Here is a 16936-nt window from a genome sequence, read left to right on the forward strand (position 1 = left end):
TTTTGCTTTTAAAGAAATTTATATGAAAGCTCACAGATATTCTTTGCATACTACTGCGCATTACACCATTGCCACTTACTTTTTTTTTTTTGTGGCAACTGAATATATATAGCTGCATTAGTCTGGCCTTTTTTGCATTTTCTGCGTTTCCCAAGGCTTTCTTGATTTTTCATTGACTAAGCCTGATGAGGTGAATAAACTGAGTGCGTATACTCGGCTATGTCTTGCTTCTTTGCAACCGTGTGCATGCGCAATGAATCGGCACCAATGTCACTGCATACCTCACAGCAACGTTCACCTGCCGGGCGGTTGCAAGAGCGTCGCACGCCAGTTCATTAGGTGCACCTTACACCAGCTCTCTACCAATGGAATCTTTCAACAGATATTCACTGGTAATTTCGGTAAGTCCTAGCGTTAAAATTGTGGTAATTTTTGTTAACCGTTACTAGAACATGCTACGTTGCCTCATACTGAGACTTTGCATTAGCAGTAGCATGGTTGATAGTTACACACCATTTCATCTTGTCATCGTTAAGCCACTGTCTCCCACTGACACCATCAGTTTTGTTGAATGCCAGTGAGATCTGTTTAACGTAAGTCTTTTGTAGCTCACTGAGGCGTTTCTCTGTGCCCTGAAAGATCTATACTACTATATTGAGGCAAGCTTGATTTGTTGTACTTGCCACGTTGAATATCAAGTACTCTAAAATGCAACATCCTTTTTGTTGCACATTTTCAATGCTTTTTCACCTCCAAACAACCTGCTGTCCATTACCATTTTCTACTGCAAATTCATTCACACTTTTCCTAGTTATTAAAATATGCAAGACCTATATACAAGGTGACTTTGGTTTAATCCTTGTGGAAGAGTTTTGTGAAATGGTATCGCTGCTGTTTTCTCAAGCTCCAAGTAAACAGTCGCGATCGGCTGATTTCCTTACATAACTCGAACTTCTTCGGCTCTCGCATCCGGCTTCTGACATTGCCCTTTGAATTATCATCCAACTGTTGCTTTCCTGATTCGCCCTTTTCATTCACTTGTTTCACTTCCGCAGTCATCATCTCGATCATGTGGGGTTTCGTATATCGTCGACATTTGAAGGGGTCACGAAAGCTCGCTTTTACAACGGCAATGCGGCACCACTGACAGTCACACATACTAACTGGGTGACATCAGTAGACCTGCGTGGATGCTTTGCTTATCGAGGAACGCGGAACTTCAAGGCATCTGCGAGCGTGCACAAAGGACGCTCATCGGCATCTTCGCCATACACCATCCACGTCCCACAAGAACACTGCTTAATATGACATGAGCTGCAGAGCTCAAGTTAGCGTGGATTACATATGGCAAAGACACTAATAGGTGTCCCGATTGCGCGCACTCACAATTATCGTGGAGTTCCGCATTCCTCGACAGGCAAAGTCTCCTTGCAGATCTCCTCTACTTACGCTGACGTCACATCGTTAGTGCCTGTGGATGCCGGCAGTTCCACATTGTCAATTTAGGAGCGAACTTCTCACGACCCCTTTAATGCAGACACGCTTTGCACAGCTTGAAATTTTCGGCGAGAGCACTTGTTCATGTTGCGTATGTACGCACATATTTATTGCTACGTGTTGCCAAGGAATGCAAACTTAATCAAGTTGATTTTGTAGCTTTTTGTCTGTGCCCCTGTCATCTGTACCTTGCATGGGTACAAAATAAAGTTTGAAGTTCAACAGTCCTTGGGCCACTGGTACTAGCATGAATAAATTTTTGTACTGTTCCTGTCTTTAGTATTTACTTTCACTTTTGACCAAAACATTGTACTTTTTGGCTAGTGCACCTGTCGTGTCTTACTTTCCCGATTTGTTGTTTGTTTTTATTTTTTCACTTCTGAACACTAACATTGCCACCATGCTTTTTCATTGTGCTGCACAGATGCAGATTTCTTCAAGGTAATGGCTGCCGCCCTGGCAGATTTTAACGAACTCAACCAAATGCAGCCTCTGATGATACTGTTCGAGGTAAGCCATTATTATGCTGCAAATGCTGCGTTGGCAGCCATCGGGAAACTCACTATTGCGCAGTGACTGACTGACGCATAATTAACACCAAAATAGTGTCATGGGGAGTTTCTTTGTCTCTTATTAACATGTACAGTCGGCCAAAACGATAGCTATTGTGTGCAGCGGCCACCTTTTTGTCTGTCAGCACCATATTATGGAACGAAGTTGAAAAAAATTGCTTCACGGACATGTGCTTTATGGGCATACACTTGTCCTTAATTCAATTGAAACTTAATTTATTCGTATGGCAAAGATACACAGGAAAAACTGTAACTCCTACACAATAGGTAAATATTTGACCGACTGTACAATGGCAACAAGATTGGGGGGATCTAATTTAACGTACGAAGTATTACGTATCCTAAGATACGTTATAACAGATAAACTATACGTCCTAGCAGTGCTAGTAGTACGTTCAAATTTATAACTGTATATAGCACTCTGACATGTCATTTTTTTAACTTGTTTATTTATTGTTTTAGGAGCTCACTGAACGCAAGCATGTGGCTGGAGAGCAGCTGCTGCAGGTATGTGATTATAGCCTCACTTGCGATGCATATCTGCAGTTGTCATTATTCTTACCCAAGTATGACCGTTTGCTGAAGGTTTTACAAGTTTCTGGCAGTTATAAACATTACAAGCAGTCAGAGGTTATCCTGCCGTACTCTTGCTTGAGTCTGTCGATGTGAGGAAATCTTTGTTCAGACTCGTGTATTAGTCTGTTTTCTCTTGCTGATTCTTGTTTAATGGAGCACAAGACGAAAGGCCCTGGTAAGTGGCTCATGTGTTGATACTACAATAGATGTCAGTTTTTTCAAGACTTGAGCAGCATGAGGCAGGGGTGGCTCTAACAGGGGGTGTGGGGTGTTGCAGCCCCCCCCTCCCCTCATTCCCTTCCAAGAACATTGTATTGCATTGGTTATCTGCTTTCCTGTCCCGACAAGCCTTGACTTTAAGGAGATTCGCCCTTAAAAATGATGAATTGACGCGAGGTTAATGTGCTCATATAACCTTGAAGCGGGGCTTCGTGGCAGTGCATTTTTTTTTATTATTAGCGTTTTCATGGCTTATAACTCCTTCAATGCAGTGAAATCTTTTTTACAATGGATTACATCTATTTGTTCATTTGGAATACTTTGAAATTTTTAACAATTTAGATTCAAATCAAAGTGAATTCGAATACAGTAATATTCGTTCAAATATTCCGAACAATCGAATATTCGCACAAGCCTAATAAAACAGCAAACTGGGTGAGTTGATCTTTGTTCGCACTTTCCGTAGTTAACGAACGAGCGATGGCCAGTGAGCCCGCGGCTGGCGTGCAGGTGCTGGGCAACGTGGCCACCTACCTGGAGTGCCTGACTCCCGAGGGGAATGCGCTCCTGTGGACCGCTTTCTTGCCACAGCTGGACGCTCTGCTTAGAAAGCTGCTGCTGTCCCTGCCACCCGCCGCACCCCCGTCGTCTTCCGGGGGCAGTGGCGGTGGCAGTGCTCCTTCCGGCGCGGCTCCCCTGGGCACCCCCCTGGAGCCCCTGCTCAGGCTGCTTCTCTGCGTGCTGCGCGTCCCCACCGTCAACACCTGCAAGGTGTGTGTGTGTTTGACACACCTCCAACCATGTTTTGTAGTAACTGGTTCTTTATTCTATGGCGTACCAGGGCTGGCCGCAGTTAGCATTCCAAGTCTAGCAACGACAGCAGGCATGAAGTCATTTGTCATCGGAACTGCAAGCAACTGGAACCACTTGCTTGCCTACATAGCGAAATTCCAAGAGATTTCATTCAATCCAAGACCTTCTCAGGATGCGTTATCAAGCCTGCGGTATAGAAAAAGAAAGAACAAAAAAGGGGAGCTATGCATAATGGGTATTCTGGGTATTTTGTGTATTTGTGTTTTCATCTCACTGCTCCCATTTCTTGACAATATGTAATCTATTGTGTTAGGGCATTTTCATTTTCCCGTCCACGCTCCTTCCCTCTGTAATTCACCTGTACCCAGAACGTACAATACTGTGCCAATCAAATCAATCAATCAGTCGGTCAACAAACACAGCCTGTTCCCTGTTTCAGTCTATCTTGGACCCATTCTCGAAGATCCTTAGCTACGCCATCCAGCACTCTCTCATCCAGTACCAGCAACTCCTGGAACTTTGCCATTTATGTAACCGCAACATGTCCAGGGTGGGTTTATAATTTTTATTGTATGTAAACTTTTACAGCTGCAGCATTAATTAAACAACTGATGACGAACAACTGATGAAGAAAATACATTTTTATCGAACAACTATAGTATGCAATGGTGAAGCTATTAAATTGCTTCCTCGATGTTGATGCCTCAACAATACTGACAAACCTCCCTCCTTTGTTTTCCTTTCTCTCTAGGAAAGAGATAAGCTGGTCTTCACACGAACAGTAGTTTTCGAACTTGTGCAGGCACTCAAATTTAAGTCTGCCATTCCAGATGAAAACTTGCTCGTTCTCGTGCAGGTAAATTGCTTACTTTTCACAACCAGAACTGTTCCGGGGCCACCTTGCACTTTTTCTTTGCACGATATCTGTTCGGTAATGCGCACGATTGTGATGTTTTCGCTTTCAGTTTGTGCTTCAGGATACTGGTGGCGTCCTATGCCCAAACGTGATTGTTGAAGACCTTCTACTTCCCCAAGATCTCCAGAATACTGTGAGTGTTAATTATAATTCCTTCTCGGTTTCGGGTGACTTGTGCTCATCCTCGCCAAACTGTTTCCAAACCATTTTGTGCGAGTGTAGCTCATACACTTTACGGAAAAGCTTTTTGCCGTTGTTGGAATGACTGAAATTGTCAGATGATAAAGCTTTACTCATAATTCTAAAAATTATTAGAATTCTTGAACTGGTTCTTTTTCTTATTAATATTAGGCTAATTTGACTTCTACATGGTCCTTTTATTTGCTTTTTTTTCAAGAGCAAGAGCTTGCTGTATTGAAAAAAATTACGCAATACCAACCTTAAAAAAGATTACCATTTTAAAGAGTAATTTTACGAAAATATTAAAACGGGTAAGTGTTTAATGCTTCCTGCTACTGAATGGTACATAGTACGACTTTCTTTTTGAACTTCTTTTTGCAGTACAACACAGGAGCTAGTGAATGCATGCGCCAAAATCTCAACGAGGTGCTGGAATTTGTCGCTGATGTTCATGCTCTCATACGTATCAAGGTGAGGCATCACTGTGACAGCCTGGTTTACTTCTCTAACCGCTGTAAACCCGTAGCAGTCTAGCAGTTGTTATGAAAACATTGAGGCCGAGGAAGACAAAAGACATATACACTGCACACATTCGAAATTTTAACGTGATAACGTTAAAAAGCTCGTTTCTCAGAAATTTCGCCGTCGGTGTCGGCGTATTTGGTTGTGAGTGAGAAATCACCATAGTGTGCGTGACCCAAAAATTGAGGAAGGTGCAAATAAAATAAATATTAAATAATTCTGAGTCGGAGTGGGCATCGAAGCCGGGTTGTTTTGGTGGCATGCAAATTTTCTACCACACAGCCACGTATCTGCTAGCTAATACCGTGAAAATAACTTCCTCTGCTTCGAAATACAGTGAATGCGACTTTGCCCCGCCGCAGTGGTCTAGTGGCTAAGGCACTCGGCTGCTGAGATGCAGGTAGCGGCATCGAATCCTGGCTGCGGCAGCTGCATTTCCGATGGAGGCGGAATTGTTGTAGGCCCCTGTGCTCAGATTTGGGTGCACGTAAAAGAACCCCAGGTGGTCGTAATTTCCGGAGCCCTCCACTAAGGCATCTCTCTTAATCATATTGCCACGTTCCATTTCACAAGTTTTTGTTATCGTTCCGAAACACCACACGATTCTCGGCGCAAACCGCGCCTGCAGGTTTCGAGAAGGTTCCGGACTGTAGTAGATCATTTCGATAAGATCACGCCCACTGTGCGAACGGTACAGATTGTTCTGGAACCTACACCACCGCCAGCGATAACGCTAGAACATTCGAACGCAAGGGTATAAATGCCGACGCGCTTCGCCGCTTGTCAGTTGTTGATCGAAGGCCGACGCTGCGTTCGCCGCTATCAGTCCGAGACTGCAATCTGTGCAAGACTGCTGCTGTAATTAGACTTTCCCTTTACCGGGCACAGGTTCGCCCAAATAAACAGTTAAATCCCAACACGAAGTTTTCTCTCTTTGGCCACGTCACGACCCCGTGACATCTGGTGGAGGTGCTGCTTCGTTCATGTACCGGACGCCCCCGTCAAGCCGTGAACCCAGCCCCCTTCGCGGAGAAGACACCGACGCCAACCAAGAGCAGCGAACGAGCCGCCGACAGCAAGGTCTCCCACCGGAGTACGGCCTGCTACAAGACAAGGCGCGGAAGACCAAGACCATGACCTCGACTGCAGCGACAATGACAACCGGAGCGTCCCAGCCCGCGATCGTCATTCATCAACCCAGGGAACCACCAACGTTCCATGGCTCATCGTTTGAAGACCCGGAAACCTGGCTAGAAACATACGACCGTGTGGCCGCCCTCAACCACTGGGACAACGAAGAAAAGCTCCGTCGTGTGTACTTCTACCTGGAAGACACCGCAAGGACCTGGCTAGAGAATCGGGAGTCCACGCTCCGAACGTGGGATGTCTTCTGCGGCGCATTTCTTCAAACGTTCGCAAGCGTCGCTCGCAAAGAGAGGGCCGCTGCTCTACTCGAGACCCGGGTTCAGCTACCAAACGAAAAGGTTGGAATTTTCACAGAGGAGATGACCCGCCTATTCCGTCACGCTGACCCAGACATGCCTGAGGAAAAGAAAGTTCGTTTCCTCATGCGAGGGGTCAAACAGGAGCTCTTCGCGGGACTAATGAGGAATCCACCGAACACCGTCCAAGAATTTGTATCCGAGGCGACCACCATCGAAAAAACGCTGGACATGCGCACCAGACAGTATAATCGTCGCCTGACTCCAGAATGCGCTGCTGCTCAAGCCAGTGACTCCGACGACCTGCGTGAAACGATCCGAGCGATCGTGCGGGAAGAGCTGCGCAAACTGTTGCCTTCGGCGCAGCCTCAAGTGGATTCGATCGCCGACATTGTGCGAGAAGAAGTCCGGCAATCGCTTCGAATTCCCGAAACACCGCCGCCCGAGCCAGAAACTATGAGCTACGCCGCTGCAGTGCGCCACAACGCTCCTCCCCGTCCACGCCAAAACGCCGCCCCGTCACACTTCCGTCGCCAGACGCCACCGCCGCCACCACCCCAACCGACGTTCTACCGTTCCCCAGCGGGCCAGAGCAGTGCACCGAGAAAAACGGACGTTTGGCGTGCACCTGACAACCGCCCGCTCTGCTACCACTGCGGCGAGGCCGGGCACACATACCGCCGTTGCCAGTACCGACAGATGGGACTACGTGGCTTCGCCGTCAATGCACCGCGTCCGCAGCCAGGAGATCGGCCACGTGACATCGCCGACTACCTGGCAGGAACTCAATGGACACCACGAAGCCCTTCCCGTTCGCCGTCGCCCAGCCGCCGCATGTCACCGCACCCCCGGCAGTACTCTGGCCCAACGCGGGGCCGGTCTCCTAGCCCGTATCCGGGAAACTAAGGGCAGCAACCGATGGAGGTGCGGTTGCTGTGCGACGAACTACCGAAGATCCTCCGACGACGACGCCGACGCGACGGAGCTTTTTGAACACAACCCCAACCAGGAAAAGCCCTGAAGGCAAAAGCTCACTTACCGAAGGTGGCCGGACGACGCAACATGGAAGCAGCGGAACAAGCCGACGCAGCCGTGACCCGACGCCACGCCCTAACTGTAATGCGAGACGGCGAACTAGCGACCTCGACGTTCTTATCGACGGCCACAGTGTGACTGCTCTCGTCGATACTGGAGCCGACTATTCTGTCATCAGTGGGTCGTTCGCCGCGAAGTTAAAGAAAGTTAGGACAGCTTGGAAAGGCCCTGAAATCCGCACAGCCGGAGGTCATCTCGTAACGCCTGCAGGAATCTGCACAGCGAGAGTCACCATAAACGGACGTATTTATCCTACAGACTTCGTAGTCCTACAGCGTTGCTCGAGAGATGTCATCCTTGGCATGGACTTCTTATGCCTCCATGGTGCTGTCATCAACCTAAAAACAAGGTCGATAACGTTATCCACAGAAGAAGCACTACCGCTGCGCACGCCGTCAGGACACCATGCCTTGAATGTGCTGGAAGAACAAGTCACCATTCCGCCTCGCTCAAGCGTCATTATTTCAGTCGGCGCTCCTAAATCACCTGACTTGGAAGGCGTCGTTGAAGGCAGTCAGCATCTGTTGGTCACCCGAAATATTTGCGTCGCAAGAGGAATTGCAGAGCTGCGGGGAGGCAAAGCAACGGTTATGCTCACGAATTTCAGCAATGAGTACAAACATGTGAACAAAGGAACAACGGTCGCATACATCGAAGAAATTGTCGAAGCCACCAGTGCTTTCGCCCTCGCCGATTCTGCGGAACCTGCTCAGAGGAACCAAGCCCCTCCCATAGCTTTCGACGTCAATCCCAGACTTCCGAACGATAAGCAAGAACAGCTCAAGGCCCTGCTCCTGCAATACGAAGATTGCTTTTCGTCGTCATTGAAAATTCGGCAGACCCCAATCACGAAACATCGAATCATAACCGAAGAAAATGCCAGACCACTCCGTCAGAGTCCGTACAGGGTTTCGACGCGAGAACGTGAGGCAATGAAGAGACAAGTTGATGAAATGCTGCGAGATGACATTATCCAGCCGTCCAAGAGTCCGTGGGCATCCCCCGTGGTGTTAGTGAAGAAAAAGGATGGGACCCTACGTTTCTGCGTCGATTATCGCCGCCTGAACAAAATCACAAGAAAGGACGTGTATCCTCTCCCACGAATAGACGACGCCCTTGATCGGCTCCATAACGCCAAGTACTTCTCGTCAATGGACCTCAAGACTGGCTATTGGCAAATCGAAGTCGACGAAAGAGACCGAGAGAAGACGGCGTTTATAACACCGGACGGCCTCTTCGAGTTTAAGGTGATGCCCTTCGGCCTTTGCTCAGCGCCTGCAACTTTTCAACGCGTTATGGATACAGTACTGGCAGGATTGAAGTGGCAGACTTGCCTTGTGTACTTGGACGACGTCGTCGTGTTTTCCTCGAGTTTCGACGAGCATCTTCGGCGCCTTGAAGCTGTACTTCAAGCCATCAAGACATCCGGACTCACACTGAAGCCAGAAAAGTGCAGATTTGCGTATGAGGAGCTCTTGTTTCCGGGGCACGTTATCAGCAAGTCTGGAGTTCGTCCCGATCCACGGAAAACAGCCGCCATCGCCGACTTCCCGCCGCCCACTGACACGAAAGCCGTGCGCCGATTTCTGGGCCTGTGCGCCTATTATAGGCGGTTCGTGAAAAACTTCGCCCGCATCGCCGATCCTCTCACTAACCTTACCAAGTCCGACTCGGAGTTCAAGTGGGAAACGCCACAGGAACACGCTTTCCAGGAGCTTAAACATCGCCTCCAGACGCCTCCGTTACTTGCCCATTTCGACGAATTCGCCGAGACAGAAATACATACTGACGCAAGCAGCGTAGGTCTTGGCGCCGTTCTTGTGCAGAGGGCTGACGGACTTGAAAGGGTTATTAGTTACGCCAGCCGATCGCTATCCAAAGCAGAAGCAAATTATTCCACAACAGAAAAGGAGTGCCTCGCCATCATCTGGGCTACGTCGAAATTTCGCCCCTACCTCTACGGCAGGCCCTTCAAAGTTGTGAGCGACCACCACGCCTTGTGTTGGCTAGCCACCTTGAAGGACCCTTCAGGTCGCCTCGCACGATGGAGCCTGAGACTTCAAGAATATGACATTACTGTCATTTACAAGTCCGGCAAAAAACACTCCGACGCTGACTGTCTCTCTCGTGCGCCTGTCGACCAACCGCTACCCGACGACTCGGATGACGACTACTTCTTGGGAACGATAACTACCGACGACTTCGCTGAACGACAGCGGGCCGACCCGGAACTTAAAGCCCTAATAGAATACCTCGAAGGCAGGACCACCGAAGTCCCGAAGGTATTCAAGCGCGCACTTGCGTCGTTCTTTCTACGAAACGGTCTTCTACAAAAGAAAAACTTTTCACCGCTTCGAGCTAAGTACCTCCTTGTGGTGCCTTCAGCTCTGCGACCAGAACTCCTGCAGGCCCTGCACGACGATCCGACGGCAGGGCACCTCGGTGTTTCCCGCACGCTCGCGAGGATACAAGAAAGGTACTACTGGCCACGTCTTACCACCGACGTCACTCGTTATGTGAGGACATGCCGGGACTGTCAGCGACGCAAGACACCGCCGACAAGGCCAGCGGGACTTCTGCAGCCAATTGATCCACCTTGCCGACCTTTCCAGCAGATTGGTATGGACCTACTGGGGCCGTTCCCGACGTCGGCTTTCGGAAACAAGTGGATCGTGGTAGCTACCGACTACCTCACCCGCTACGCCGAGACAAAAGCCCTGCCAAAAGGCAGTGCATCCGAGGTAGCTAAGTTTTTCGTCGAAAATATCGTCCTACGTCACGGCGCCCCGGAGGTCCTTATCACCGACAGAGGAACGGCATTCACTGCCGACTTAACTCAAGCGATCTTGGCATACAGCCAAACAAACCACCGCCGGACGACAGCGTACCACCCACAGACCAACGGCCTCACCGAGCGTCTTAACAAGACGATCGCCGACATGCTGTCAATGTACGTCGATGTCGAACACAAGACATGGGACGCCATTCTTCCGTATGTGACCTTCGCATACAACACGGCGGTGCAGGAGACGACGCAGATATCTCCATACAAATTGGTCTACGGAAGGAGCCCGGCAACAACCCTCGATGCCATGTTACCCAACGTCACCGACGAAGAAAACCTCGATGTGAGCGAGTACCTTCAACGCGCCGAAGAAGCCCGACAACTTGCGCGTCTCCGTATCAAGAATCAACAGACACGACCGACACCCACCGTTACAACCTTCGACGGCGCTTCGTGGAATACCAGCCTGGTGAACGTGTTTGGGTGTGGACGCCGATACGCCGACAAGAACTAAGTGAAAAGCTTCTCCGACGGTACTTCGGACCGTACAGGGTGGTTCGACGTCTCGGCCCACTTGATTACGAGGTTGTCCCCGATGGCATCACGAACTCTCAACGACGCCGATCGCGACCTGAAGTCGTCCATGTCGCGCGCCTCAAGCCGTTTCATGCGCGTTAACAAACTGAACCAGTGTTTTTTTGTATTATTGTTGTATCGTAATTTATTCATTGTACTTTCTTGCATTATTATTGTACCTTCATCTTTAGTTAAAGCATCGGGACGATGCCTTTTTTCAGAGGGGGGCAATGCCACGTTCCATTTCACAAGTTTTTGTTATCGTTCCGAAACACCACACGATTCTCGGCGCAAACCGCGCCTGCAGGTTTCGAGAAGGTTCCGGACTGTAGTAGATCATTTCGATAAGATCACGCCCACTGTGCGAACGGTACAGATTGTTCTGGAACCTACACCACCGCCAGCGATAACGCTAGAACATTCGAACGCAAGGGTATAAATGCCGACGCGCTTCGCCGCTTGTCAGTTGTTGATCGAAGGCCGACGCTGCGTTCGCCGCTATCAGTCCGAGACTGCAATCTGTGCAAGACTGCTGCTGTAATTAGACTTTCCCTTTACCGGGCACAGGTTCGCCCAAATAAACAGTTAAATCCCAACACGAAGTTTTCTCTCTTTGGCCACGTCACGACCCCGTGACAATATGGTGGTTTTGGGATGTTAAACCCCACATGTCAGATCAATCAGTCAGTGAATGGAGCTTTTTTGATTTACGAACACGCGCGTCCTGTAGACATGCTTCGTAATACAACATGAAATATTGCAGTAATAATTTGTGGTACAAACTTACATTGCCATTGAGCCTCAGAACATGCGATTCTCATAATAACTTCATGGGTTAAAGCCGATCACCCGGTACAAATAGCACACACATTACTGCGCCTATTCCCTTAAGGTCACATGGGTGCATAACAAGTTCGAAACGATTTCACGCAATAAGTGTCTGAAATACACACTATAGAAAAGGTATGGCTATCGCATTCAAGTCTTAAAACAGAAGCTTAAGGGATCCTCATATTTTTTCCCCCTTTTTTGGTAGCTCTAATTCACTTTTCTTCGTATTTTGTTGTTCTGGTAATCTTTATTGATAATGCAAGACCAGCTATATCTGGTTACAGATTAAGAATAAATGCAAGCTCTACCAGCAAAACCACTGTGCGCTTGTCAATCGCCTTGTCTGAGACTCGTGCAAGCTAGCTTCTTTTCTACTTTTTCTGTGCTAGTGTTTATATCACGCATATCAAAAGCTAATGTTTTTTCATTCCTGCCTGAAATATGACCTTTGGCCAAGGAGTGATGTCAAAATATCTTGCAAAATTCGCCAAATGTTTCAAGTTTTCAAGTTATGAGCAGCTCAACAAACACATGTCTTTATAAGAATATCAACTACCTGAAAGATGGGGAAAGGACTTGACATGGTGCAACAGTGATGGAAGTGGGGGGAGCTCTCATTTATTTTTAGGTTGTGACTGACTATAGACTACCCATACATCCTATCGTGGTGTGTCATTTTTTTGCCCAAAGCAACGTCATAGCAATGATTCAACCTCTGTTTCTAATTTTTAACATGATGCAGAGCAACTTCCATGGCACGGCGAGTCGCCTGAACGAGGAGACCTTAGGAGGCCAGGTGAAAGCGGGCATGGCCCAATACCTGGCCCTAGAGATCACACGGGGAAACGGCAGGGATAACCGTGCAATTGGGAAGTACCTGCCCTGGCTGTACCACCCGCCATCTTCACTGCAGCAAGGGTACTTATTGGTCTATGAGCGTTCACTTGTTTTCAATGTGTCACAGCGCATCTATGAGGTGTCTCGTGAGAGGGTGTACAGCGCTATAATCACGCAGTCCTGGGCTAGTTGACATGGTATTTGTACGAAGCTGACTGCTAAATTAAGTAATATGGAAAGAAGAGAGAGATGATCTTCCCTGTCCATGCTTTTTCTTCTTTCTGTTCTCTAATTTAAAATTCTTTCTTGTACTTGCCCTTAATGTCTTCTCAAAGCATTCAGCACAACTGACCATTTTACACGTAAATACAGGGGAACTTCGATTTCGTCCCCCGGTTTCACTAAGACCCGCATTTTATGATGAATCGGTTAGGTCCCGGCAAAATCCCCTTAGGAATAATGTATCAAAAACCTTGGTTCTACGACGCAGTTTTAAGGCAACCCCGCATCTTACGAAGACATTCAGATTTCGTTCAAAAGAAACAAGAATATCTTTACTTGAATCAAGCGTGGACCAAATATTCACAAGTGCGAAATATAAACTTGCGTTCTCCTACGTTGACGATTAGAAAAGTAGAGAGCGAGACAGATGTCTTCTTAGAATGGAAAATTTATTCTCATGGAAGTTGGTGTGCTTCTACACACGCCGCAAACGCGTGTGCACGTATCTGGGGTCGCTACCTAGTCAAGCTCTGTCCACGCAAACTAGCTCCGGCCAGTCAAAAAGCTGATATTTTCACGTTTTCGGTCCATGGAAACATTTTCTGGTCGACATACAGCTGATCTCCTGCCTTTGTCGCAGTCACAGGCTTGCGGACGCATAAGGGCGCGACGCAGCTGTTTTCACTGTGAAAGATCACTTTCACTTGACGTCGGCATTCATATTAACAGCGGGACATCACTAGTTGCACTTCACAAAACCACAAGTTACAATGTGCATAGCTCAGTCGCACACGAAGGCATTCTACGCACACTCGTAGTCGGTCGCTGTGATGTGATAGCGATGACACTGTGTCTGACTCTTCTGAGCGGAGGCTATTGGCAACACTGTTTTAATTTTGTTTACACACGCAGGCAATTTTCGGACTCTATTTATCCGTAGAAAGATGTGCGTTGGATTCAATTCTTTTTAAACTTGAGAATAGAGATTCACTCACACCTCTTTCAACCAAGTTACGCTGCCATTAGCTGTCACTGGCAAGAATAATTTAATTTACCTTGCTAACAGAGCCACAAGGTCGTGCCGTGGGCTTACTCAGGTAGTCTATACCCATTTTTTGGGGCAAGGCTGAATGTCATTGCTATAGGGGTATTCTTAGTTATTTGATTATACGACGCCCGAATTATACGACAGTTTTTCGTTGTCCACTGAAAGTTGTATAATCGGGGTTCCTCTGTATTGAGTTGCTACTGCTCTGGGAACTTGGTCCTCCTCAGTGCAGCAATGCTACCCCACTGACCTGAAGAAAAAGAGAATTGAAAGAGAGGTTTTTTTTTTTTCAATAGGGCTCTAATATGTCAGACTTTTAGTCTTTTAGTCACAAAAAGCACATAAGTTAAAACTATGTTGCTGTAAATTGAAAACAATGTCAGCACTTTCCACATTTCCGTATATTTTACGCTAAATTTGACAGTGTAAATAAACAGTAGCATAAATTAACAAAACTTTGTGTAAAAGGAGCTTTTGTCATGCGACAAGCACTGAGGTATTATGCATAAAGCAATATGAGCTCATAACCCGCGGTGGTAGCTTAGCACAGAGGATGTCGTGTTGCTCAGCCCAAGGACGCGTGTTTGATTCTGAGAACAGCTGTGTACTTAAATTTATCTGCACCTTGAAGAACCCCCGGGGGTCGAAACATAGTCCGGAGTCCCCCACTACTGCATGTCTCGTGATCATGTGATGGTTTTGGCACACAAAATCTCAGCACCTATTAATATGAGTGCACATTATGAGGTCCACTGAGATCTACCAAACGCCTACAACAACAAAGTACAGTAGACTCCCAGTAAACGAAAATCTGATCAATGGAACTGCTGCTTAAACGGAACAACTGCTTTCAGCATGATTGGTTTCATACCTGAATTTCGCACCCCTGTTTATCGCTTAGTGAATGGAACTCCTTTTGAAAGAAAGAGATATTCCCGGTTCCTTTAGGTTTCGTATGACGGGAGTAGAGTGTTCTAGAATTGGGGAGTAAGTCCACACAAGCGCTGAATAATTTTTTTTCTGAAAATTCAGTTGGCACCTTCGTTGCCTTCACCTGAAGGTTACTATGGTTACCGTTGATGTTGCCATACTTACGGCCACGTGTGGTGGCAGGCGATGGCTGCTTCGCCGTCGCCAGCTGTCCCACGCATCAGTCGCGTCTCAAGCGTGTCCCGCAGCATTTGTGCGAAGCCATAGACGGTGTCGCACCAAGTCTGGCGAATAATTCAAGTAATGGGAGGCACTACGTTAATTTTGCTAAACACCCTGCAAGTGGCTAATAGCAGCAGGGCTAGCTTCACTGCGTTCGACTCTTTTTTTCGCACTAACAAGGTTGAAAGTAGCTAGCGAACAAACGGTAAAAACAACTTGCGAGCAGCACGCAGACGATGCCACGCCGGGCAGATGACAGCTCGGCGCTCTCGCAGTAACTACGGGCGCTGCCGGTCACTGCTCCAGTGGCCCAACATAGATGAGCGGGAGCTTCAGGTGAAGGCGACTGCAGTGCCACCGTAAATTTTCCGCGCATTTTGCTTCACCCGCGCCGCTTGCCGCCCGATACAGTGGACACACTCCCCCATTCTTACACACTCTAACGGGAGTCTAATGTGATGGGCATCTCGCACAGCCCCAAGGAGTTCATCGACTGCGTTGCCCACATCCGGCTGCTATCGTGGCTCCTGGTCGGAGCACTAATGCACAGCGCCCTCCTCGGCAACACTGCAAACCTCGTGTGCCAGCCCATACCGCTGGAAGCCAACGGCCACATAGCCGACCACATCCAAGTCATCCTCGCTGGATTTGCAGAGCAATCCAAGGCAAGCATACCAGTAACGCTTCTAGCAGTAATCTCCAAGAAAAGTTATAAGCAAATTAGGCTTTGTGTCATGTGCCATGCAGAGTGACAAAAGACTGGTATTTTGTCACATAAGAAAAACGTTTCATAAAAGTTTCGTGTCATATGGGTAGGTCGATATTACAAATACTGCTTTTTAAAATATTTAATATTGCAAGGAAATAACATAGAAATATTGTTAAATCAATAGCAACCTTACAACACCATGACATACCTGTACATCTCAGGAATCTTGAACCTTAATTTGTATCATGCCTTCACGGCAAATATTAGTTTCACTTTTCTAAATGTAATTTACAAAAACTCTAAATATTTGTGTTCATGCGATAATTTCTCCTGCAAAAAAAATTCAAGATGTATTTTGTTAACTTGTAAACATGCATATTCATTTATATTTATACATATAAAAGGTGACCTTGTTTTCTGCTTTATTACTTCACTATTCATAAAAAGCCAGTAACCAGCCGCAGTACCAGCCGTAGTGATCAAATCGCATTAAATTCTGCATTAAAAATTATTAGTGACTGGTGCGATACGTGGAAAATGAAAATAAACTACAGTAAGACTATGTATATAACGATAACCACTAAAATTAAAAATATACACTCCTTCGAATATCATATAGATGACAGGGCTCTAAGCCGTGTAAACCATTTTAAGTACCTCGGACTTAATATATCCAATGATCTAAACTCGAAAACACACATAGGTAGATAACATATGCTCCTCAGCTGAAAAAAAGCTCTGGTACTTGAGGCGAAAGTTAAAACTTGCTCCTGAGCAAACTAAATTAACTGCGTACTTAACGCTTGTTTGTCCTACTCTAGAGTATGCAAGCGTCGTCTGGGACCCCTTTAAAAACAACCTGATAGAAAGAATTGAAAAAATCCAAAGAAGAGCTGCAAGGTTCATCTTATCAAAATACCGATCAACTGATTCCATAAGCGAGA

The 16936-nt window shown here is 47.1% G+C and overlaps 1 protein-coding gene across 2 annotated transcripts in view; it reads left to right on the forward strand.

Annotated features, from left to right (window-relative positions):
• Positions 1 to 16936, forward strand: part of LOC119168293 (protein unc-79 homolog) — a 101901-nt gene that overhangs the window by 70541 nt on the left and 14424 nt on the right. For both annotated transcript variants that reach the window (XM_075867139.1, XM_075867140.1), the window contains 10 exons: positions 289 to 401; positions 1922 to 2007; positions 2532 to 2576; positions 3375 to 3635; positions 4117 to 4227; positions 4429 to 4533; positions 4643 to 4726; positions 5155 to 5244; positions 12767 to 12942; positions 15759 to 15948. In XM_075867139.1, the coding sequence (XP_075723254.1) occupies positions 289 to 401; positions 1922 to 2007; positions 2532 to 2576; positions 3375 to 3635; positions 4117 to 4227; positions 4429 to 4533; positions 4643 to 4726; positions 5155 to 5244; positions 12767 to 12942; positions 15759 to 15948 (1261 nt within the window). The remainder of the gene's footprint in view (positions 1 to 288; positions 402 to 1921; positions 2008 to 2531; positions 2577 to 3374; positions 3636 to 4116; positions 4228 to 4428; positions 4534 to 4642; positions 4727 to 5154; positions 5245 to 12766; positions 12943 to 15758; positions 15949 to 16936) is intronic.

This window comes from Rhipicephalus microplus, chromosome 6 (genome assembly GCF_043290135.1).
Source record: "Rhipicephalus microplus isolate Deutch F79 chromosome 6, USDA_Rmic, whole genome shotgun sequence".
In the NCBI taxonomy this organism is placed as follows: Eukaryota; Metazoa; Arthropoda; class Arachnida; order Ixodida; family Ixodidae; genus Rhipicephalus; species Rhipicephalus microplus.